Source organism: Esox lucius, chromosome 19 (genome assembly GCF_011004845.1).
Source record: "Esox lucius isolate fEsoLuc1 chromosome 19, fEsoLuc1.pri, whole genome shotgun sequence".
Lineage (NCBI taxonomy): Eukaryota > Metazoa > Chordata > Actinopteri > Esociformes > Esocidae > Esox > Esox lucius.
The window spans coordinates 18,589,348-18,615,328 of NC_047587.1; the positions used below are offsets into that span (position 1 = coordinate 18,589,348).

Here is a 25,981-nt window from a genome sequence, read left to right on the forward strand (position 1 = left end):
TACTGCCGTTGAAATTGCAGTGCAGTAATTCAATCGAACAGCAATGTTTTTGTAAAGGTTGATACACAGGCAAAAAATCTGTTCCACGTATTAGACAAATCTCTTTGAGCTTTGTCCTGGGGGAGGTAAAAGAAAGAACACTGCGGAGACAAGTGCCAGGAGTTGGCTGCACTTTGTTTCCCAGGGCGGTCACACTGCATGACAGAGCAACCTGGAGCGCTGCACAAGTCGTCGGCGTCGCTACAGCGTCAGCAGAGCAGATTATCAGTTGCAGAACAGACAACACAGTCGTAAGTAAAAACAGGGCTTTGCTCTCATTGAATCGTCTCTTTTGTTATGTGAGTTTTTTTCTCTCCATATGGTATTTCTCTCCTTTTGGTATGCTGTGATAAATAGTGTAGCCTATAATGTCGTTCTTTATGTTTTAACCTCTGTATTCACCTCGTGCAATGGATGTGAGGCGGTTTTTCTTCTGCATCTTGCACACCGCGACAACTGTAAAGAGATCATGTGTCTCTAAATAGGCTAATGTTACTGTTCTAATAAGCTATACTGTATGCCTACATGTGTGTGAAAACATCAGTATATATATATATATCCCCAGTGGATATATCATTGACTAGTCGGGCCCAATGAAAATTCTGAATTAGGATCCTTAATAACGAGTTTAAAAAAGTTGTACCAGGTGCTTGGGGCCCTTGCACCGTTCTTTGTTTCCCACGCTATATCATACACTGGTAAGGCGTGACATTTAATGTTGCAGTTTAATTAAGCATCGTTACTATTGTGCTTTATTCAGTAAAATATAACGTTGGTTGTTACAAATTGCGGTTAAAAACATACCTATTGCGAAGGTATGGTTAGATTTTATTATTTTTTTACAGGCAACGGTAGCATTGGTGTTTCTTATATATACAACTTGCCAATACTGTGGTCTGACACCCCTATCCCATCCTGTGCACATAGAAAGCATCGGGCACAGTTCGTATATAGCCTACTAAACGTGGTCCGACTTCTGAACAAAACTTCTAGACAAAACTTCTAGGCTATGGTTTGACTGTTCGCTGATTTGTTTATCGATTTATATTATAGGCCGTCCTTATTAGGAAAACATACATTTTGTTTTTTGTTTTCACAGAAACGTACATGAAACGTTGTTTCCTTGCTGCAAAACATCCAGTGGAATACACCCGAATTACCATCTGACACCACTTACCTGTTAAAGACGGGAATAAAGGATTAACGGACAAGAAAGGACTGGACCAACCTATTTTCATAAACAATTGGGCCTACAATGCAGTCTTGTACAATATGTCTACGCTGAAACCGGTTTTTGTGCGTGAGAACGGCCAGGACGCTGAGAAATGCTTGAACTGGAGTTTCATCAAACGTCTGGAGAACGAGGATGTGACGGGGGTGACTACTGAGATGCAAACTGTCACAAAGTCCACCGAGGACAAGGAGACGCAGACCAGCAACCCCTTGATCATGCATATAGATTTGTCTAGAACGCACTCAAAACTTAAACATGCGTCTTTGGTCGAAACTGACGGCTTGCTCTCTCAGTTTGATCGACAGGCCCCAGCTCGCATATCAACATCTCCAACTTTGAGGAGGATGAGGAGCACGCGACGTCCACAGGGGGAATTCCGTGATCCCCTGAGGATGGACTGCACGGAGGAGGAGCCGGACACGGAAGAGACATCTTCACCGTTTAGTCCCTTCCATCCAGTATACCGGTACAAATCGCCACTGGCGGCAACACCCCCAGTCGATGAAGAGAACCAACACGAAAATCGGCACAATTTCTTTCTGGGCCAGGGGAAAGGCAGCTCGTACAAATCAAATACTTTCGACAATGGTATCACGTGCACAATTCATAGCTCTCTGGGCACACAGCCGGTGCGAAGTGTTAGTAAAGACTTTGAATGTCCTGATGATAGCAATGACCAGGTGAGTAATATGATCAGCATTATTTAAAACTTTCTGTTGAGCAGAAATGGCCGCCATAAACCACACAGGGTCTGTATAAGCCTTTTCATCGGTCTGAAATTAGATTACCAATAGTTTTTCCACCACTCCTCAAACATAGACCCCTCTCCTTCATACTCCATGGCCTCATGGGTGGCTGCTTAAAATTCAAGCTTTCCAAAGCAAATTAATCAGCAGTTACATGTACTGACAGCTCACACAAGCCCAAATGCACCTCAAGCTGCCTATTGCTTTCTGCCTTAGCAGAGCAATGGCTTCTAGGAAGGCAGCAAGTGTCCCCCACAGGCCCCCTATTCACCACTGTCAGCAGCACACAGTAATAAAGAGGTCAGTGGATGAAAGGAGAAGATAATGAAGGGGTATTCGTTGGCCCACCAGTATTCAACTCAGGGTATTCTCAAGAGAGCCCCAACATGCTCAACAGATATTATAGTCCTGTTTGGGCTATTCAAATCTCAAACAACAATTTCAACACATTTAAATTTACACCAAAGGCTCTAAAATCGTCAACCTTCTCTTTGTCATAGAAACCAAACCGATAATAACCTGTACTGTGTCTGTTATAACTGTTCATATCCAATATAATGATCCTATTATTATCCTTTTTTATGCTCAGTCCACTGTTCTTATTTGTTTTTACTTCCCTTATTCCTTTTGCATTGTATTGATTGTTGCACCAACGGCCAGAAAAAAATCCTTGTTTGTTGGCTGTTAAACCATTTCTAATTCTAACTGATGCTACTTTTCGTGTCTTTTTTGCAGGATGATGGGGCTTGCCAGAATAGGTAGGTGAGCTGTATGCAAGTCTATAGTGATTTGAATGTTATCTGTGTCCGCTTGATATAGGCATAGACATAGACATTATTTGCGTGGCAGGAAGGGAACTAGCCTACAGCTGGATATGGAACACCGTTAGGAAACCAGGGTTTCATGCAAATTCATTAGGCATCAGACAGAAACAAACTGTTCTGATGTTGGGTAACTTGTGCCATGATGTGCCCTAATATAAATAACCCAGCGTAAATGGTATTGAAACAAATAGTGTTAGTTTGGGATTTCCCCACATTCAGTAAACAAACAACAGTATTCTGTACTTTCCTTACATTCAGTAAGCAGACAACAAACTCAGCCAATCGTTCTAACTTGCGTGATTGCATTCCAGAATTGCGTTGTTATTTTAGTTCAATGTTTTGCGGCATCTTTTATTTTGTGACTTCAGATTTTGTTTCAGTTTGTTTGTAAACATCATGGGAGATAAATGTCCCTTAGCCAGTACTTGTTGCTCACATTGTTTCTGCTCATTGGGCATTTAGCAATCAATGGCAAAATACTGTTGGACCCGGAGTTGAGGGAACCCCATTGTGCATTCATTGTGCAGTGGCTTTGTTACTGGAGCTGTTAGCGGAGGGGCATGAGCTTGTGGGTCAAGTTATGAGAGTCCCATGGTTATGTGTGGACTAGACAAGGCCTCATTAGGGCTGCTTTTCCCCCACTTCCAGTAGTAGCACCACTACCACTAATGGGTTGCCTGGGCCAGGCTTCTCCACTGGATAATTAGGTAGCTATTGTCCTTGTAATTATTGCAATTCCAAATTGGTACTGTCCACCTAATGTCCCCCACTGTTGTTCATGCTGGCAGGACTCAGTAAGACCATTTATTAGAGACTTTTTTGTTTCTGGGCATCGTTATTTTGCTTTAGATGCCTGGGCATGAGATGGTTTCTGGGACAAAGCTCCCCTCTTTTTGGGTGCTCGATTTGGTCATAGAGGGGTGACAGAGAAAAATCTAGCCTATGTGACCTGATTGAAAATGAATTGCAATTATAGTGTGTCTCAAACTACTTTGAACTGGAATGCATTGTGTACATATTGATAGCTAAGAACATGGCAATGTTGATATGGTAATGATTCCAGCGGTTGGTTGAAATAAAGTTGTTTTATAATTATGAAGTATGCTCATTGCCAGACCGGTGACAATGATGGACTGAGTGGTAATGGCTGTGCATGTGATACAGTTGGTTGAGTGCTTTAAGCAGAGGAAGAGCAAGAAAAGGTCAAGTATAATTTAGATTTTTGTAACAAAATACAGTGGCTCTCAGAAGTATCCACCCCTTAGACTTTTCCATATTTTATTGTTTAACAACACAAAATCAAAATTGATTTAATTAGTAGTTTTTTGCCACTGATCAACACAAAAAAAGTCCTTAAAGTAAAAGTGGAAATAAAAGTTAATTAAAAAAGTTTATTATGTTTTTCAAACAGAAAATGATATAATTGCATAAGTATTCAAAACCGTTGCTGTGACACACCTGAATGAGTTGTAGTGTAGCCTGTTTTCTTTAGAAGTCTTGTAATAAGTTGAATGGAGTCATGGTTAAATACTCCTGTCTCTGGGAGGTCCCACAGTTGGTTTCTACAATTCATAACAAAAACTACATCATGAAGACAAAGGAACATTCAAAGCAAATAGGGAATTATGTTCTTAAACAGCACCAATTGGTGATTGGATATTAGAATATTTCCAAGGCATTGAATATCCCCGGTAGCACATTATTAAGAAATTATTAAGAAATTATTATAAAGGCCTCCTCAAAAACTGAGTATCCAAGTGATAACTATAAAGGAGTTACAGTCTTCTATGACTGAGCTAGGAGACACTGAGCGTACTGTAACAATAGCCTGGTTGCTTCAAGAAAGTGGATCTTATAGGAGAGTGGCAAGATGAAAACATCTCACATCAAATCTTGGCTATAGTTTGCCAGAAGGCATGTGAGAGACTGGGAATGTCAAACCCATGAACTCAATACAATTGAGAATATGTGGAAAGAGTTGAAAATAACTGTTCCCCAAAGGTCCCCATCTAACTTAACAGAGGTTGCTAAATTTAGCAAAGAATGGGCGAAAATGGCGATCTCCAGATGTGCAAAGCTGGTGGAGAGTTATCCAAATGTGCACTAATTTAATCAATTTTGATTTAATGCTGTAAAGCTAAATGTGAAAAGGTCTGGGGGATGCCTCTGAGAGCCACTGCTAACTTTATACTTTATGTATGATAAGATATCTGGACACGGATAAAGGGCTGGTCAATTAGCTGCTCACACACATGCCTCCTTTCAAGCTGCAAACCATATCTTGGCTCATCCTTTGGTGCATGCCAATGTAAATCAGTATATCAATCTACAATATAATTCAATAATTTTTACTGTTAACACAATGTGCCTGCTCAGAAACCAAGCCCAAAGCAAGCAATAAGATGTTGATGCACATTGGACAGGAATTACTGCTTAGAAGGGTAAGAACCTAGGAAGAAACCTAGAGAGGAGTCTGGCTCCGCAGGTGACGTTTAACACAAAATCGTTTGTCAAGATCTTGAAACATTTGAAAAACTAGCGGGTCCAAAAATACCTACCTCTCAGGAGTAAATGTCAGTTGGCTTACATAATCTAGCAATCAGAATAAACCCAGTGGTTATAAAGGTCAGATCCTCCAGTGAACATTTAAATTCAGTCTGTTGAATTTTCATAGGTGAGTGTTAAGAGGTTGAGACAAAAATAGCCTCTCAAACTGGTGAGCTGTGGCCCGTGCCAGCAGGAGTTGTCAGGCTAGGTAGGCTTGAGGCATGGACGGAGTACTCTGGTACTCCTAAAATCCAAAAGGACATCAGAGAAATTAGTGTGAGTATGCCTGATAACCAACAGGACACCAGGTAAGACAGGATCACATTACACTAAAAAGAAAAGACTGTCTCAGCCCACAGTACATAGGTTATTGCAACATAGTTACTTGGGTCTGAGACTGGGGTTGGTGGACACTGTGGCATAGATACCCATGGGCAAACTGGCAGTCTATAAACCCACTAACTTGGTCAAACATGGCAACTGACCACCAAATGGACAAAGGGACACTATCAACTACCCTGAGACAAATCAGAGAATAGCCAAGATAGTTCTTTCCCACTGCACATGCCCCGGAGTGAGCAAAACCGTACAAAAAGATCTTGTCAGTAGCTCAACCCACTCACGTCGAGTACAGTGAAAAGCCTGTCAAGATCCATGTTAGGGAAAGCATGATAGAGCACAGTGGACAGACCATCCACAGATACATGCTGACATTTTTTCTACAAAAAGGATCAAACTTATTGGTTTAGATGGTGTCAAAGATAGCACTAAGGTAAAAAGGACGAGCACAAATGCAGAGCCCTTTGTAATTTACCACATACAAGAGTGTTGTCTTAGTACTATGATGGGTTCTAGAATTATAATAGTTTCATACTGTATGTGGTCATCAGAAATAAATGTAAACTTTTTGTAAATTATTATATAAAATAAGGCACATTACTCTATGGTTTACTGTCAGTTTCAAAAGGCAGGTTCAGCTGCACAGGTATGAACAGCCGTGACATGGGGAAAACCAACACACCTGATTACTCAGGTCTCAATGCACTTTTACATAAGTTGACTGCTGCCAGTTGCATTATGCAGAACATGACAGCACTTCAGTTTAGGAAAATTCTAATGAATCTCATTTTCAGAATTTTTCCTTTGGACCAGGCAACATTGTAACAGACTGTAAAATGTATTTCCCTTTTCTATTGTAGTATGCTTCCTGTTTTATGTTATGTTTATGCCATAACAAACTGTCATTGAACTTTCTAATCTGACAGACCTTCCTTATTCCTCATGGCATATTCATATGGAACTGTTATTACTAGAGAATGTTGGTTAATATGTAGAGGAGACTAGTACACAAAGTAACACGCTATGGGGTACAAAATATCAACAACATTACAAACCACTCAATGTGCTAAAGCTTAGTTAATATTTAGAGATACCTAGGAGGTTTGACTTAAATACATTTTTAGTTTATGTAACTATTCTCCAGAGAATCAGTAAAAAGTGGTCTTGTGATTAGAAATTAATGTGGATTCCCATAGTGTTCCCCAAACTGCACACATATTTGTTATGGCTACGGACATACATAACTAATAGCTTTGATGATTAGTTGACTCAGGTGTTTACAAAAAAGTGAATTGACAAGGTGTGCTAAAACTCTTATGGTATTTTTTGTTGTTGATATATTCACACTATCACAAAAAATACAGCAAAGATAGTACCTTAGAAAACCAAAAAGTAAATTTCACACTTTTGAAGAGTAAAATTGTCTTGAGTATCAGTTTCAAATCATACATTTGTTTAAGCAATCCCAGATGTTCTAAATGCCCCAGGTCTGCTGATGTTCTAAATGTCCCAGGTCTGCTGATGTTCTAAATGCACCAGGTCTGCTGATGTTCTAAATGCCCCAGGTCTGCTCATGTTCTAAATGCCCCAGGTCTGCTGATGTGACCTAAGAGGTGTGTGCAGGCGTCCTGTGGAGGAAGTTGCACATTGGCTCAGTGCTGTCTGGAGTCCATGGTTGAGTGTTGGGCTGGGTTGTTTTGTCTCGTCATTCTCTACTAACTCCTTGTGGTACTGTAGGTGGACACCAGGGAATGTGCTCTACTCCAGCATATCATTCTCTGAAAAAAAATAAGAGATATTATCAGTTTCTCTGTGTTTGAGTAAAATTAACAGTTTTGTTTTATTCCATAAACTACTGACAACTTTACTTCCAAATTACAAATATAAATATTGTCGTTTAGATTATTTATTTGTAGAAAATAACAACTTGTCAAAATAACCCCAAAAATATGCATTGTTTTCAGACCTCAAATAATGCAAAGAAAAAAAATCATATAAATTTTTCAACAACAAAATACTAATATATTAACTTAGGAAGAGTTCATAAATCAATATTTTAAGGAATAACCCTGATTTTTAATCATCTTGGCATGCTCTCCAGCAGTCTGTCACGTTGCTGTTGGGTGACTTTATGCCACTCCTGGCACAGAAATACAAGTAGCTTGGCTTTGTTTGATGGATTGTGACCATCCATTTTCCTCTTGATAAAATACAAGAGGTTTTCAATGGGGTTCAGGTCTGAAGATTGGGCTGGCCATGACGGGGTCTTCCATCAAATTTATTTATAAAGCCCTTTTTACAACAGCAGTTGTCACAAAGTGCTTTACAGAGACACCCGGCCTTAAACCCCAAGGAGCAAACAACAGTAGTGTTGAATTTCAGTGGCTAGGAAAAACTCCCTAAGAAGGTTGAATTTTAGGAAGAAACCTAGAGAGGACCCAGACTCAGAGGGGTGACCAGTCCTCTTCTGGCTGTGCCGGATGAGATATTAAGAGTCCAATTGGAATAATAAATACATTTCTCTGGACTAAATCCAGAGTCAATTTGATTTTAGACTAGGTCAAAAGTATGACCAGGTGGACAAGGACAGGGACAGCAACGGGCCCCCCAAACCAGGTACTCCGCAGGTGTGGACCAGGACCTCATCTCCTCCTAAAATTTTAAACTGGAGACTGAGAAAAGTTAGTAGTACATTCCTCATATCCCCCAGCACAATAATATAGCAGCGTAACACCTTGGAACTGAGACAGGGGGGTCCGGTGACACTGTGGCCCTACCCAGGGGAGGCCCCGGACAGGGCCCAACAGGCAGGAAATCAATTATTTTTGTAGGTCACTTGATGTCATCCTACTGTTGTTGAGTGACATTCGAATGAGTTGACGGCCATCTCGGTCAGTGGACAGTCATTTTTGCCCTCTGCCAGTCTGTAGCTTTGTTTTCCCCAATATCTGTTGCTTGACCTTGTTCTTATGAACTGCCGTCTTTGACATTTTTAGGATGGAAGCAACCTGATGCTCACTGTATCCCTCTGCCAGTAAAGCCAGAATTGAACCCTTCTTTTCCTCACTCAAAGCTTTTCTTTTCACCACTTTTGTCATGCTGAATAGTAATTTTTTTATTCAAATTACCTTTGAGGTACTGCTTGCCTTTACTGCCATCCAGCTGGCTAGTGATGACCACAGCAGTGGTTAGTGATGACCACAGCAGTGGTTTTTTATTCTTTTTAGATTTGGTTTAGGTAATCACCTAATCAGTACCTCATTAAGTAAAATGAGGTGTGCCTGTGTTGGAATTTAACAGACACTGGAATTGAATGGCTGCCATACATGTAAAGATACTGATTAAAGAAATATTTGGAGTGGTCTCTTAATTTTTTCCAGAGCTATATTTCCCAGTCTATACTTCCTGGATGAGCGAGCAGTGTGATAGGAAGTAGAATTAGAATGGCTTGATGAGATGTGCATGTGCATGGGAGGACAGAGAGTATCTTGATCTTCCACTTTGCCTAGGGGATGTTGTGATAAGTGAAGGTCATAATCGTGAATGGGACATCACAAAAACAGGGAAAGGAGAAATGTGGGGTCAATTTTGGAAGTGTTTGTGTGCATGCCTGCAAAATAATTGAAGAACATAATAAGATTCTATGGAGACAGTCAGCTGTCAAGTCTATTCACAGCACTGGGTGTGAACTTTAAATTGTCTAAAAACCGGCATGTCAGGTTGTTGTACTACTGTCAATATTCTATAAAAAGGCCTGACTTCTAACTTGTAGCTGTAGAGGTTAATACTGTGGTACAATAGGTTTTCTAGAGTGTGTGAACATTTAGACATTAGATTATGTGACCAATAACCATATGTTTGCTAGGTCAAATCCATCAGCTTGTGCTGTTGAGCCAAAACAGGTCCCCAAAACTCGTATGTGCCAATATGTGTCCCATGTCAGGAAATCCATTTGATTTGGAACTTTCATGGTTACCTGAGACATGATAGTGTGTCTAACTTACGCACATATAAACAACATATTAAAGCACAGTATGTGAGGTTTATAACAAGGTTGCTATTCTCAAAAGTTCCAAAATGTACCTTTGACTCTTAGTCTCTTACCCATAAATTCCCACCTCCAGTTTACCCTTGACAACTACAAATGGATAAAGTACAACACAAACAAAACTGTTCCAGTACAGCCTGGGGCGAAACGTCAGGATCATGATTTTCCTGTCTTGATTTTGGTCATCCTTTTCTTATTTCTTTCTCTGACAGAAGATAATGATTATATACACGTGCAGGGGTGCACACATGTACACATCAACAAATAGCTAGCATGACCCATTACTCAGCATCTACCCATGATATTTTGGCTCATCCCTGCCACTGTTGCCATCGCAGTTGATAATGGTCTCACGTGTTATGTTACTGTTCATTGAAAATACTATTTCACTTGCTTTCCTACATGGTATTTCAACAATGTGGAAATGCTAAAAGGAATTTCCTACTAAACAGTTGTCTTGGCAAATACTGTGAGAACATTCTGTCAGTTTACTGACATGTTATTACACCATCATGTTGATAAATGTATCTAATTACACCCTTAGTTGATACATATACCTAATTTATATACCTATAATTAATGTTTTTTTTTTATGACTATACCAAGTTATGTTGATAATTACACATAACTCTTAATATAACTTCTTGTCAAGCCTGTGGATCCCCATTGGTTTGTTTTCTTTAAGACATGGGCTCTTATAGGTCAGAATGTTTTAGAAATATAATCTCTCTTTGCTCTTTTCATACCCTGATCTCTTCCCATAGACTGCAGGAGAGGAGGCGTAGTTCTGTGGTGGTCAGTCTGCCTGGAATGGATGTTTCGCCGGGAGACCTGTTTGTATCCAATAGGGCAGTGGACATACTGAATTTCTCCAACTATTCAAGTTAATATTGATGCTGCTTTTCTGCACTATATTGTTACACTTTTGTGAATGGCTTATTTTCTATTATTATAACCAGATAGTAAGTCTGCAGAGTTGTTAGAGCTATTAGTTTACTATTTTATGATTATTGCTCTAAATCACTTTTTCTCAACAGCAAACATAAGTCTTTATAGATAATCACATTACTATGTTCTCCATTTCCGCAGACACCAAGAAATCCAAGTGGCCTTTCTCCAGACGTAGCACGGTAGGTGTGCTGTCTGTTTGTTGTTTGTGGCTGGCCTGCCCTGACTCCTTTGTACTTGTGGTGTTTTCTAGAGCTCTGAAGCTGCCAGTGTGTTCAGGCGAACTGCAATGGAATTAATTATGGACATTGTTCTCTGACCCATTTTTAATCAAAGCCCATTAATGCAGTTTGTTCTCTTCTGTTCTTCTGTTCTCATGGCCTCCTGAGATGTCATAATTTGTCAACAACACTGAGCTAAACCAATTCAATCCAACTGATTATTTAAACAAAACACTTGGTGTATGTGTCTGTTTCATGGTTCACTTGAAGCAGACTCACATACACACACACCCACAGCCTTACTGTACACATGCACTTCTCCGACAGCAGACGCTCATACCTATAGGAAGGAAATGTGTTTGATTGTGTAAACAATGCTGAACCCTTCATCGTATTTGATCCTGTCAGACTAAAGGGAAGACCACCCGTACAGCATCTGATATCGAGAAATATCTCTTGACGGAACAGATTCAAGACTGGAGGGACACAGACTTCCAGAAGTACAAAGTAAGGAAGGCTATGTTAACCCTCTAGATTCCAAACTGAATGAGCACCTTTCCCTCTTAGCTGTTCAGTGTCCAGTTGTTACATGTCAGCCTTGTTAACTTTGGAGCCAGTCATAATTGAGTCAATCTTAATTGCTAGAAGAAAGAAGCCTTTGAAACATAAGTTGCACATTAGACAACAATACTCTTAAGCACATGACAACTTACACCTAAATTATATCCGGACATGAGGCCATAATCGCCAAAGTTACTGCATTAGGCATAGGAACAAGACTTGCTACAGAATATTGCCTTGTATTTATGATACACCACCAGCACTGCCATGCTTAAACCACAACAAATGGCACCTGCTTGTGGGGTACTGTTTAGTATTTCAATACCAGCACCCTGTAATGGCCTCCACCCCCAGGACTGTACACTAGAGGACTTCCTGAGGGACTGTGATATGTCCCAGCTGAGGTCAGAACGTGACCCTCAGGACTACAAGAGACAGGAAGCCGTGTGGGAACTCTTTACCAGCGAATGTGTTTACTTCCTGGATCAGCTCATGGTGCTCAAAGAGGTGACTTATTAGACACACACACACACACACACACACACACATACACACACACTTGAAAAGAAAAGGCTCTGCAACCCAACACCTTGTGCATGGTGTGTTTTTTTTTTTTATCCCAAGGCATGTTATAATGGTTACGACCATACTTACTTTCAATTCAGTCTGCCCCTATCTAAAATGCTTAAATATGCCCCTATCTTTGTTAGCAAACTCTTTGTTTGTATACTATGACATAAAACAGAGCACAAAAAAATGTCACCTCTCCCTTCTTTATTGTTTCTAACATGCCATGTCATCTGTGGTGTTCAAAACATAGATGTTTTTTTTCAGTCGATATCACGCTAACATCAGGCAGGGATGCACCTTGGATGCAAAATAATGTAGGGACCAATACAACCAGCCAGTACATACAGTATTTCACAGAAATGAGTACACCCCTCACATTTTTGTAAATATTTGATTATATCTTTTCATGTGACAACAGTAAAGAAATGACACTTTGCTACAATGTAAAGTAGTGAGTGTACAGCTTGTATAACAGTGTAAATTTGCTGTCGCCTCACAACACAGAGCCATTAATGTCTAAACTGCTGGCAACAAAAGTGAGGACACCCCTAAGTGAAAATGTCCAAATTGGGCCCTAAGTGTCAATATTTTGTGTGGCCACCATTATTTTCCAGCACTGCCTTAACCCTCTTGGGAATAGAGTTCACCAGAGCTTCACAGATTGCCACTGGAGGCGACATCACGGAGCTGGTGGATGTTCGAGATCTTTCGCTCCTCCACCTTCCGTTTGAGGATGCCCCACAGATGCTCAATAGGGTTTAGGTCTGGAGACATGCTTGACCAGTCCATATCCTTTACCCTCAGCTTCTTTAGCAAGGCAGTGGTCGTCTTGGAGGTGTGTTTGGGGTCATTATCATGTTGGAATACTGTCCCGCGGCCCGGTCTCCGAAGGGAGGGGATCATGCTCTACTTCAGTATGTCACAGTACATGTTGGCATTCATGGTTCCCTCAATGAACTGTTGCTCCCCAGTGCCGGAAGCACTCAAGCAGCCCAGACCATGACACTCCCACCACCATGCTTGACAGTAGGCAAGACACACTTGTCTTTGTAATTCACACCTGGTTGCCGCCACACACGCTTGACACTATCTGAACCAAATAAGTTTATCTTGGTCTCATCAGACCACAGGAAATGGTTCCAGTAATCCATGTCCTTAGTCTGCTTGTCTTCAGCAAACTGTTTGCGGGCTTTCTTGTGCATCATCTTTAGAAGAGGCTTCCTTCTGGGACGACAGCCATGCAGACCAATTTGATGCAGTGTGCAGCGTACGGTCTGAGCACTGACAGGCTGACCCCCCACCCCTTCAACCTCTGTATGGTCTTGGCCACCGTGCTTCAGCTCAGTTTCAGGGTCTTGGTAATCTTCTTATAGCCTAGGCCATCTTTATATAGAGCAACAATTCTTTTTTTCAGACCCTTTGCCATGAGGTGCCATATTGAACTTCCAGTGACCAGTATGAGGGAGTGTGAGGGCGATAACACAGCATTTAACACACTTGCTCCCCATTCTCACCTGAGACCTTGTAACACTAACGAGTCACATGACACCAAGGAGGGAAAATTGCTAATTGGGCCTCACTTATGTTGCCGTGTGTTGAGTTATTTTGAGAGGACCGCAAATGTACACTGTTATACAAGCTGTACACTCACCCATTTACATTGTAGAAACGTGTCATTTCTTCGGTGTCACATGAAAAGATATAATCAATATTTACAAAAATGTGAGTGGTGTACTCACTTCTGTGAGATACTGTATAACCAAAAACTAAGATATTTTCAGTATTCTAGGGGAAACACTGGTAGTTATATTAGAAGCAATGTTTGTAAAGGGAAAATGGTCTATATGACTCTCTTCTCCATTGACCTATAGGAACAAGCATTTATAGGAATATTCAGGAATATCATGAGGAGCTATTTGGCTCAGTAGTACTAGAATGTCGATAAAAAATTGCTAAAAGCTTTATTTTATTTTTTTATATACAGTATAAATTGGAAGGAGAAGGTGAAAGGGCAAATCCCCCATGTCATGGGGAATGTGTGGTCCTCACCAAGTGTACAAATGTAATTAATACCAGTTTGTATATTTGAGGTGAACAGCCATCCTGTAGCCATTCAGGTAGGCACAAGAGATAACAGAATTGTGATTGTTTTATTTTTTGAGCATTTTTGCATTTTGATTTTGGTTTCAGATATTTAATTCAAATGAGATTTTAACACTTGTCAGCTTGATAGTTCCTTATAATTTAAATTACTCATAATGAATACTCAATATAATGTTAAGGAATAAAGTAAATACTGTTCATACCAATGTAAAAAAAGTAATATTGTCAATATGTTTCAAACACCTATAAGGTCATTGACCCTCATAATGGATTTGTTTGTGTTTCTAATGTGTTTTGTTAGTTTGTAACATATTTGTGTTTGCATTGTCTCTCAGGTGTTTCTTGGAACGCTGACCAACCTACAGATGAGTGGCTGCCTGTCTGACTTGGACTCCTGGAGATTGTTTGCCAACCTCAACGAGCTGTGTCTGGTGAGAACAGGCCACAAAAAGTATCATATTAACAAGTATCATTCATTATAATGAATGGTGTGGTGTCAATTCTTAATTGTATTAAATTGAAACAGTGAATTTGAATTGAAATACAGTTGTCCACACTGGATTTGGATTTAAAGTGAAGTGGGATTTAAATCTAACCAATTGAAACTAATTCAACTGGCAAAATATTTGATATATTTTTATATTATTTGTCATGAAATGTTATACTTTTCCCTTTCATAATTCTGCTTCCTGTCTGGTGTGTCCAATTTAAATTGAATAACTAATTTCTGAATTTAATGTGATTGAAGCTTTTTTGGTAGCTTGCACAAAGCATTATTAAGACAATATGTTGGTGTTTCTTTTATGTCTGTCTATGAGTATATTATGTTGTGCTGTATCTAAGTGAGACTGAGTCACACTGCTAATACACTGCTCACAGTTCAGTGCCACCGACATCAGATTAGTACAGGTCCTATACAGGTGCAGTCATGCAGAATGATAGAATGATAGGATAGGACCATGGTGTGCTCTCATGAGGCTGTCACTAGTGTGAGGTAACTAGCTAGCCTTGTACTGGAGCAGGAGAGATGTCATAGTGAATGGGGCAAAGGGGAATGTGCTTTGTTTTGATCCTGGATTCTAAATCAAAATGTAGCAAAGTCAGAAAACTAAATCACTAGCTACAGTACATTTTTCCCTTTACTCAAAGCTCCATGTTTACAGCGTGCGTTCTCGTGATTTTACATCACCTGGTCTCAGTCTTAGTAAAGAGGAAACAAAGAGTACTGCTGTAATTTACATTTGACCAACATTATGTAAATGTATTGCTGGTGATGGAGACCAGACATTTTAGGGTTGAATACCATCATAACCTTATTATATTGCAAGTTATCATCATGTGGCCTCTGAAATGTGATATGCTGTTCCCCAGGTGAGCTTTGGGTTCCTCACCAGCCTTCTGCGTGTCATTAAGGAGTCCTGGGAGATACCAGTACCAGAGAGCGTTGCCGGGCCCACCCTGCTAGAGCTCCTCACTACGGTATGGACACACCCACATAAACACCTGAATGCAGAAATGCACACACAACGTTTACCTACGAATGCATGGATGCACACTTCCTCTCTCTCACCCACACACACACACACACACACATAGACACACACACAATGATGTGCGGGTTAGCTGTCTGTGGTACACACAATGATATGCGGGTTAGCTGTCTGTTTGCCTGCTTCTGCCTGCAATTGCTAATAACCCATCCGCAACTGCGCAGCTATAGATCAAGATCTGAAGACTGCATGCACTCGACATTAACCTGCATGTATTGCTCTTAATTTACAGAATTAAGGACAGACTGGAATAGATGATAAACAGTGGACTGCATGAATATTCACCCCCCAAAGTGTTGCTTTGTTCACACTGCAGGCCTTGATGCTTAATTCTGTTTCATTTTTTTAAATACGCTTTGGAATACTAACTGTTCGAACAATGTTTACCAGTGACCAAATGGGATTTGTCTGCATTCAGACAGAGGACTGAGCTAACCACATATTGCTGAGGTAGTGACGGGAAAATCACTTTGGGCCAAATAAATTGCATATAACTGTTCAAACACAAGTCATATAGCCAGGTATTAGATTTGTATCGGATTCAGTATCACATGAATATAGTTTGATATGTGCCTTGGCATACACTACTGTTCAAAAGGTTGGGGTCGCTTAGAAATGTCCTTGTTTTTGAAGGAAAAGCAATTTTTTGTCCGTTAAATTGAAATCAAATTGATCAAAAATACAGTGTAGACATTGTTAATGTTGTAAATGACTGTTGAAGCTGGAAATGGCAGATTTTTTAATGGACTATCTACATTGGCGTAGAGAGGCCAATTAACAGCAACTCCTGTGTTCCAATGGCATGTTGTGTTTGCTTATCCAAGTTTATCCTTTTAAAGGCTGATGGATCATTTGAAAACTCTTTTGCGATTGTTAGCACAGCTGAAAACTGTTGTGCTGATTAAAGGAACAATTAAACTGGCCTTCTTCAGACTAGTTCAACATAATCTTCAGCGTTAGCGGTTCTAGGTTCAAATAAAGGCAAAAAATTGCCAGAAACAAAGAACTTTCTTCTGAAACTCATCCGTTTATTCTTGTTCTGATAAATGAAGGCTACTCCATGCGAGAAAGAAACTGAAGATCTCGTACACAACAATGTGCAAACTGGCTTGACGTTGAGACTCATGTTTTGCGGGTACTAGTTGATAAATTATATTGGTAAATATAATGAGTTTGAATGTGATTCGTTACTTCTGAACACAGCCACATCCCCAGTTATAAGAGGGTGTGCACACTTATGCAACCAGGTTATTGTGAGTTTTATATATATATTTTTTCCCCCTCAAAGATTTCAGTTTTTCAATTGAATTGTTCACTTTATTGGTCACATTAAATGTGGAAAAAGTTCTGACATGATTTATCTTTGTCTCATTCTTTTACATCACAAGAACCTGGCATTTTAACAGGGGTTTGTGGACATTTTATATGCACTAATTATTTCATTCAAAAACATCCATTATTACTCAAAAGTTAGATTCATATGATATTTCCAGTGTATGATCAAGCTGATATACAAATATGAAATTTTTCACACCCTTTTTTTTGTTCATCTTTACCTAGGGTACCAATAATTCTGGAGAGCACTGTCGTTGTTAAGAATGCAATATTTTTCTTTGTATTGTATTTCTTTCTTGTGCTGAAATGTGAGTGATGAGACGACTGTTTTCCAATCGCTGAGTACTTTAACTTTGTGTACTTAGACTGTCCACCGTCAACCCGCCATTTCTCCACTAAATACTGAATGAACAAAACCCACCTGCCTCATGGATGACCCTAACCCACGCGTCCATGAGTTGCACACACAGACACAGATAACGATTAAATCCTAAACCTTTATATAGTAATATACTGTTTCAAAAGGTGACCTTCTCACCTTTGGTACTAGTCAGTCTTTATTACCCTCATGAAATGATTTCTGAATACAGAGCACTGTTTTTTTCCCACTGAGCTTATTGCTTCCCTAACTACTCCATCTATTTGTTTGTAGGCCTTCCGGAACAGCATATGCCACTGTCTACAGAAGTACTGTCTCAACTATTCCACTGCACTCTTTTATTTGGACAGCTTGAAGCACAGAGAGGACTTTGGCTCCTATGTGAAGGTACACTGCACTCTACTGTAGCCCGCAGTCGTTAGGCACTGCTCATTGAGGACCATAAATTAGGGTTTGTTTTGTGCAGTGTCACTATACCCTGTCCTTAGCAACCAACACTCTGGCAACAAGAAAGCCGAGCAGTACAGGAGGATAGAAGTGGGTCAAGTGTTTGTGGACACAGAGGGACGCAGTGTGTTGCAATAATGTTGACCATTACTGGGGCTCGCTGATAATTTGGAATGTGACAATTTATCTGCTGCTGTTGTGCTATTATTCCTTGCTTGACAGCTTCACTTGGACTCTGTGTCCGTTGTCCGTGTCTGTTGTCTGTCCTCTCCAGTACATTCTCACGCCTTGACCTCTCTCTCCCCACTCCACTGTAGTGGTGTGAACGCAACCAGGAGTGTCGGAGGCTCCAGTTGCGTGACCTGTTGGTGGCGCCGTTGCAGCGCCTGACCCGCTACCCCCTGCTGCTGAAAAACCTGGGGAAGAGGATCCAAACGGAGGAGGAGGAGAGCGCCTTGCAGAGTGTGGTGGAGCAGGTGGACGCCGCCATATGTAAGCACTGGAACACAGAAGTGTAGAACCGCATATCCCAACACTGTACTGTAGAACCTCATATCTTTACATTGTACTGTAGAACCCCATATCCCAACATTGTACTGTAGAACCCCACATCCCTACATTGTACAGTAGAACCCCATATCCCTACATTGTACAATAGAACCCCATATCCCAACATTGTACTGTAGAACCCCACATCCCTACATTGTACAGTAGAACCCCATATCCCTACATTGTACATTAGAACCCCATATCCCAACATTGTAATGTAGAACTCCATATCCCAACATTGTACAATAGAACCCCATATCCCAACATTGTACTATAGAACCCCACATCCCTACATTGTACAGTAGAACCCCATATCCCTACATTGTGCTGTATCCTCTCATGGCCTTGAATAGATGTACCTGGTCAGCCTCTTTGATGTTGTTGGCATGTTGGGTCAGTCTTGAACAGGCTTTCACACTAATGGGTTTTTCTCCAACTCAAAAACCCAAACATAGCCCCTGAGCACTGCCCACTTTTCAGATATTTTCTAATAAAAACTCATAACATCCACTTATTGTTCAGGATCTGAGGCGAGTGTCATTTCACCATGAAACTGTGAGACACGCTGAAATATACATCCGTATTGCACTTCTGTAACTGGGCTTTGTCACCTTACCTTACCTACCCATCTGTAGTCAGCAAGTCAACAAACATATTATTAGTGTCAATTCTGTAAAGCTGCCTTGGAATTTTATGAAGCCATTATTTGATTATCAGGGTGTTTTGCATGATGTGTGACTGTCAGCTGTGGTGACTCATATTCAGTCAATTCTTGTGCTGGTCATCTTATGCAGGCCAACAACCACCAATAATCTCAATTGACTTGAATTGTGATGCCTGGTCTACAAGTTCTATTTCTACTGTACAGCGCATACAGCCACCCAGACATTCAGCCCTTCATGGCTATAGGGGCATTTCTGACATAGCTGTGGGGGCTTTTGACAGCCACTTACGTTTATCTTATGGCTTAACTCACACCTTTACGTCTGCTGCAAAGTGTAAACAGTGGACAACTCTTTATTTACATGAAGAGCCTTAGAAAGCACAATCAAGGGGAAAACAACGACATGCCTCCTTAAAACGGCTAACCAAATAACCTGTTTGTTGGATCCTCTCTGTGTGCCCATACTTGGAGACACATTGTTGTGGTTTTACTCTGTAACTAAATGGACAGGACAGGCTGTGAGGAAATATGTACCTTGAATGTAATTATTATTGCATATCGAACCTACCATTCATTTTATTCTGGTTTCACAAGACTTGTACTGTGTACCTAGTTCCTTTCCATGGCAACACTTTAAACGGGTGTGACTACTGACTATCCAGGTGTAGTGAGTCAGCGTGACCTGGGAATAGCAATGTTACCACGGCAGGTTGGGCTGAATAGGTCAATGTCCCATGGGCGTGGGGGTGTTTAAAGTGTAAGATAGGTGCAGTCTAATCTCTGAATGGTGATGAAGCATCACAAATCACACCCATGTTTAGTCACAATAAACTGTTGTCATGTTTAAATTATATCTGTATCATGAACCTGAGATGCAACATTAGATATACTACAGAAATGGACATGCTTCATTGCCAATGTCAGACAAAGTGATAGTTAAGAAAGTATGTGTGCGCATAGCGGAGCATTTTTCAAAGTAGTACAATATTGTTAAATGGATAGGTCATTTAAATTACAGATTGGTTTCATCGCCGTTTACATTCTATGGAGAAGTTAAACGTGTTGGGGTTTAACATATTTAGCATTTTAGATCTTGTATCTAATCTACGAAACAATCTCTGCAACAAAATGTCTAACAATAGCCCATCAACCAAATGGCGTAACAAAATGTTTGTATCTGTCTGGTACTATATTGTATTTGAGGATGAAAAATTGCTTTAGTACACTGCTCATGTCCAAACTACAGTACATCTATTTTCCTAACTATTGTACACTGCTCATGTACTGGTTTGTCATTGGTTGTTTTGTACCTGGGTGATGACTTTGACATTGTGTGTGTGCAGGTGATCTGGAGGGTAATGTAAAATGGCTAGACAATTACCAGAAGGTTAAACAGCTCAGAGATGCCCTGGTGTGGCTTCCAGTGTGGGAGAGAGACAAGCGTGCTTACGTCCCTGAGGTAAGGGAAACATCCCAATACTGGGAGATCTAAGCTTTGAATACCAAACTTGTTTTTCACAAATACAAAATTGAACTGAACTAATTAGTCCTCTTCATCCCTGGAGGAACATGAGGCCGGTACTAAAATATTCCACCATTGACTCTCTGGGCTGCTTTTGTTTGCCACTTTTCATGATGGAGGGCCATCCTGAGTTCTGCATAGAACTTTGGTCATACAGTGAATTCAGTGAAGTCAGAAACATTACTTGTCTGTATCTAATGCAATGACATAAAGGAAAGGTGATCATATCTTCCCACCTAGCACATTTTGTGATGGGGCAGTACAATGTTTTTATTCATATTGGTTATGGAAAGTACAAGAAAATAAGGCCAGGTTTAGAGTTATAGAGGAAAGGTGATAATATCTTTTGAGAACATTACTTTAAATATAACCATAAGGAAGTAAACCATAACCATAAGGAAAGCAAGATAATCCTAGAAAAACTTTGTTTCTTAACATTGTCGGAAACAATTTACATTGTTTAACATTCCTAATGTCAAACCAGTTCTTAACATCGCAAATTATGTGATGTGAAAAAAAGATATACATTGACCCCACACAGTTTGTATAAAACAATGCAAACCAGTCATGCATATGTCAGAAAAATAACTTCTGTCCTTCATTTGGCTGTGAACAGAATCTGAAGCATCTCCTTAAGGCTGTCACCCTCGAAAACCTTATTGCTCATCGGAGCCTGCTGCATGAGGGCAAACTAGTGCTCACAGGTCAGTGGAAAACAGACTCATTAAAGTAGTTTGAAATGCTGTAGCTCTGTATCCTAAATATACTGTCTTGACATCATCTGTACATGTGTTACTAGAGAACGCCAAGCTGCGCGATGTATACCTATTTCTGTTTGATGAGTTCCTCCTTATTACCAAGATCAAGAGGACCAAAAAGGTGCTCCAGTTTCTAATTTAACCCGTATTATCTACTTTCCTCCTGACAATACATCCTTTCTTACTAGCTACTCTCTTTTCCATATCCCCACCCAGAAGTCCACAGGTCCTGGAGAGACGTCTCTGCGTCCACCTCAGAACCAGCAGCTGGACCAACTGCTGAAGGAGGGGGTTACCTTTACCGTCCTGGACCAGCCTGTCTCACTGGACCGCGTCCAGCTTAAGAACATAGATCAATTAAACGCAGCAGGTGAGGAGGAATTGACACCCATATGATACAGTGGGGAGAACAAGTATTTGATACACCGCCAATTTTGCAGGTTTTCCCACTTACAAAGCATGTAGAAGTCTGTCATTTCTATCATAGGTACTCTTCAACTGTGAGTGACGGAATCTAAAACATCAATCCAGAAAATCACATTGTATGATTTTTAAGTAATTAATTAGCATTTTATTGCATGACATAAGTATTTGATACATCAGAAAAGCAGAACTTAATATTTGGTACAGAAACCTTTGTTTGCAGTTACAGAGATCATATGTTTCCTGTAGTTCTTGACCAGGTTTGCACACACTGCAGCAGGGATTTTGGCCCACACCTCCATACAGACCTTCTCCAGATCCTTCAGGTTTTGGGGCTGTCGCTGGGCAATACGGACTTTCAGCTCCCTCCAAAGATTTTCTATTGGGTTCAGGTCTGGAGACTGGCTAGGCCACTCCAGTCAGGCCACTCCAGGCATCTTAAGATGCTTCTTACGGGGCCACTCCTTAGTTGCCCTGGCTGTGTGTTTCGGGTCGTTGTCATGCTGGAAGACCCAGCCACGACCCATCTTCAATGCTCTTACTGAGGGAAGGAGGTTGTTGGCCAAGATCTCGTGATACATGGCCCCATCCATCCTCCCCTCAATACGGTGCAGTCGTCCTGTCCCCTTTGCAGAAAAGCATCCCCAAAGAATGACGTTTCCACCTCCATGCTTCATGGTTGGGATGGTGTTCTTGGGGTTGTACTCATCCTTCTTCTTCCTCCAAACACGGCGAGTGGAGTTTAGACCAAAAAGCTCTATTTGTCTCATCAGACCAGATGACCTTCTCCCATTCCTCCTCTGGATCATCCAGATGGTCATTAGCAAACTTCAGACGGGTCTGGACATGCGCTGGCTTGAGCAGGGGGACCTTGCGTGCGCTGCAGAATTTTAATCCATGACGGCGTAGTGTGTTACTAATGATTTTCTTTGAGACTGTGGTCCCAGCTCTCTTCAGGTCATTGACCAGGTCCTGCCATGTAGTTCTGGGCTGATCCCTCACCTTCCTCATGATCATTGATGCCCCACGAGGTGAGATCTTACATGGAGCCCCAGACCGAGGGAGATTGACCGTCATCTTGAACTTCTTCCATTTTCTAATAATTGCACCAGCAGTTGTTGCCTTCTCATAAATCTGCTTGCCTATTGTCCTGTAGCCCATCCCAGCCTTGTGCAGGTCTACAATTGTATCCCTGATGTCCTTACACAGCACCCTCGGGTCTTGGCCATTGTGGAGATGTTGGAGTCTGTTTTTATATCAGTAGAAAAATAATGTTTGAAAACATCAACAGATTTGCATAAGAGTATCATTTAATACATTTGCCTGATATTTCTTGCTCTCAAGCTAGCACAGAGTTACCACCCCAAAGAGAATATGCAACTGCCCCCCAATGTTCTCCCATCAATTTAACTAAGGCTTTGACCCCAAAAACATGCAACATTAATTAGCCATGATTATCATCAGAAAAATAAAAAACAACATTGAAATGTTTTGAACCAAAATACCACCCACATGTTGTTAACATCAACATGCAGCAGTATTCCAAAATATAGGACACGGTCTTAATATTGTACGTCTTAATACAGTGTTGACACTGTTTTCTGCCAGAAAAATATTATTTGCATAGATTCTACAGATATCTGGAAATCTGCTGAAAGGATGTGACACATAAATCCAACAAATTTTGCGTATTTGGTTGATAGTGGAGGAAAACTCAGAACATAGTTTCAAACTGTTCTAGAATCTCCAACTATGGTTCTCTTGGGTTGAGTTCTGTTGAATGACCTAGCTGTGGCATATCATAGAAGATTGCCAATTTCCAGATACAACTGTTTCAAAGGAATTGAGGAATTTTGCCAAGTATTTTCTTTATTTGGGCAGTTGTACAGTATATCGCACAAAAATTAACATACGTATTTACTTGACGATAGGGAAAAGTTTTCTCCATTATTTTCTGAGATGTGATGTTTGCTTTATCATCTATCATTATGTATCGAACACATTTTGGTTTCTAGAAGCATATAATTGCCTCATGTCATGTAATTGCCAATTCAGTGTGTGTGAACCCCATCAATCTCAGCTTTGATATGAACACATCAAAACATTTCAGATGATACCAATATACAGCCAAATGTTGGCACTGACTGAGTTTATCTCCTGGCCCTTGGGCGCGTTGTAGTCATGCTTTCCTCAGGGGACAGTTAAGTTACATATAGGTTTTGGAGGCTTCCTTGGGTATGACCGCAATGAGGACTTTTCACAGGTCAAGTTTCTTCTTTTGATGGACACACTGCCTTCCCAGTGAAATATCATTAGAAAATTCTAACAATTTATTTTGAAAAAGAGTTGTTTGTTTCTGGACAAAGCACCATCCTGACCTAAGGGCTAATATTACTGTGATTTGAGAAGGGCATTCCTCCCTTCCTGCTTTCACACGGTGACTTAAGGGGCCATAACCTGGTCAAACCCAGACTAGGTGTTTTGACCGCTGTTGCACCTGGGAGGTCCTCTTGGTTTCTCCACAAATGGCAAGCAGGCTTAAACAGGAATGCAATGAAAAAAGTCTATTTAAAATGTAGTAAGGGTTTGGGGCCTGTATCTGAAAGGTTGCTGGTTAAAGTACCCACACCGAAAAGATGAAGTCTGTCTGGAATGTATCCCTAATTGCTGCTGTGTGTCGTTCCGTGTAAGACAGTCTTCTAAATGATGAAAATGCACAATCTATAAATACATGAATAAACATGATACCGTCATCCTTGTCTTTTCAGCATCAGGGCTACCCCAATCCTTCATCATCATGCACCAGAACCGCTATCAGCAGTGTATCGCGGCCTTCATCCTACAAGCTCCTTCTGAGGCTGTCAAGGTACTGCATGAGAATGACTTGACAGTAAATGCACAGATCATGTTGTAAGCCTAATAAAGTTTTGTTTTTAATTTGAGAATTATCTCACATATCGTATCTTTTGGTTTGGTTGTTTGTATGTGTATAACTGTTCCATGGTGAATGGCAACGTTCTGTCGGCAGGCCGGCAGACGCCGACAGCACGCGGAACTCAACTTCCACTGTTACGCATTGTTTGCCTAAGGCACTATCCCTATCAGGAAATAACCATCACAAGTTCTTACTACCATAAATTCCTGTGTTATCTATCTTATCAAAATTGTTAATTCCCACTCCTGATATATCCTGCATGAGCTTTTTACAGTCTGTCTGAAAGAGTTTTTCTATTGAAACATACACCCCAGAAGTTATTCACTCCAGGTAGTGTTGGTCATCATCAGACAACATCCCTCGGTCTGGATTGTCTACCAAAACGGTCTGATTCACCCTGGTCTAATACTTCTAATTTAGGTGGAAGGATATATTCACTTTACAGGATAAAAAAAATAAAAAGAACAATGTAGAACTAAAGGGGAGGTTAGATAATGAGAATATTAACAACCAATATATTCAATGTGTGTTTCTAGAGGGTGTGGATTTCAGAGATAGAGGGCGCTGTGGCGTCACTGCTCAGACTGGATTCTCAGCAGCCTCCCCGGGTGAAGAGCTCCTCACTGTGGTTGGAGTCCTCCCAGATCTGAGCCGTCTCCCACTACAAGGGACTACATATACCAGTACCGGACTGCTACTGCTTCCAGATTCCAATGCAGGTCTTGAACCCAAGTTGCTCTGGTTTTCTTCCCACATTGTTTTCAGCACAGTTAAAAAAAAAAAAAAAAAAAACTAGGTACAACTTTGCCTGGCTCATTTTTCTCCATGGTGCAAACTTGCACCTGATTGGACTTATAAACCAGCTAGTTGTCAAGACCCTTGAATAGTCATATATTTGAAGTGTCAGTGTGGGGCTAGAAAAATCCCCACACATGGAGCTCTCCAGAACCATGGCAGGTGACCACTGGCTAGACTTTGGCTAAATGCACTGTTACCCCTCCCAAGGCCTTGTAAAATACTAGCAGGATCATTTCTGTAAAATAAAAGTTTGTTTTAACATGCATTGCCATACTGTAATAGATGACAATAAATGTGTCTCACCAAACTGACATTGTGCTGCTCTATCATTACCACTACATATTTCAGTCTGAGACACTGAAGTTATTACAGGGAACAAGACATTGAGTGATGTTATCAAAGACAGCTCAGACCCAGGCCTCTTGTGGAGAAAAAACTAAC

At 40.7% G+C, this 25,981-nt stretch overlaps 1 protein-coding gene across 2 annotated transcripts; it reads left to right on the forward strand.

Annotated features, from left to right (window-relative positions):
* On the forward strand, nucleotides 1–25,851 carry plekhg7 (pleckstrin homology domain containing, family G (with RhoGef domain) member 7). Of its 2 annotated transcripts, none has more exons than XM_010890309.4 (17): nucleotides 1–338; nucleotides 1,139–1,953; nucleotides 2,755–2,777; nucleotides 10,542–10,660; nucleotides 10,867–10,907; nucleotides 11,355–11,453; nucleotides 11,862–12,014; nucleotides 14,516–14,611; nucleotides 15,552–15,659; nucleotides 17,718–17,831; nucleotides 18,209–18,383; nucleotides 20,448–20,563; nucleotides 21,243–21,330; nucleotides 21,426–21,505; nucleotides 21,601–21,754; nucleotides 24,576–24,673; nucleotides 25,279–25,851. In XM_010890309.4, the coding sequence occupies exons 2-17, from the start codon at nucleotides 1,312–1,314 to the stop codon at nucleotides 25,390–25,392; spliced, it is 2,220 nt and encodes a 739-aa protein (XP_010888611.2). In that variant the 5' UTR covers nucleotides 1–338; nucleotides 1,139–1,311; the 3' UTR covers nucleotides 25,393–25,851. The 2 variants fall into 2 exon arrangements, with proteins under 2 accessions (XP_010888611.2, XP_010888610.2); XM_010890308.4 differs by having other exon boundaries at nucleotides 1–290.
* Nucleotides 25,852–25,981: the final 130 nt, after the last annotated feature.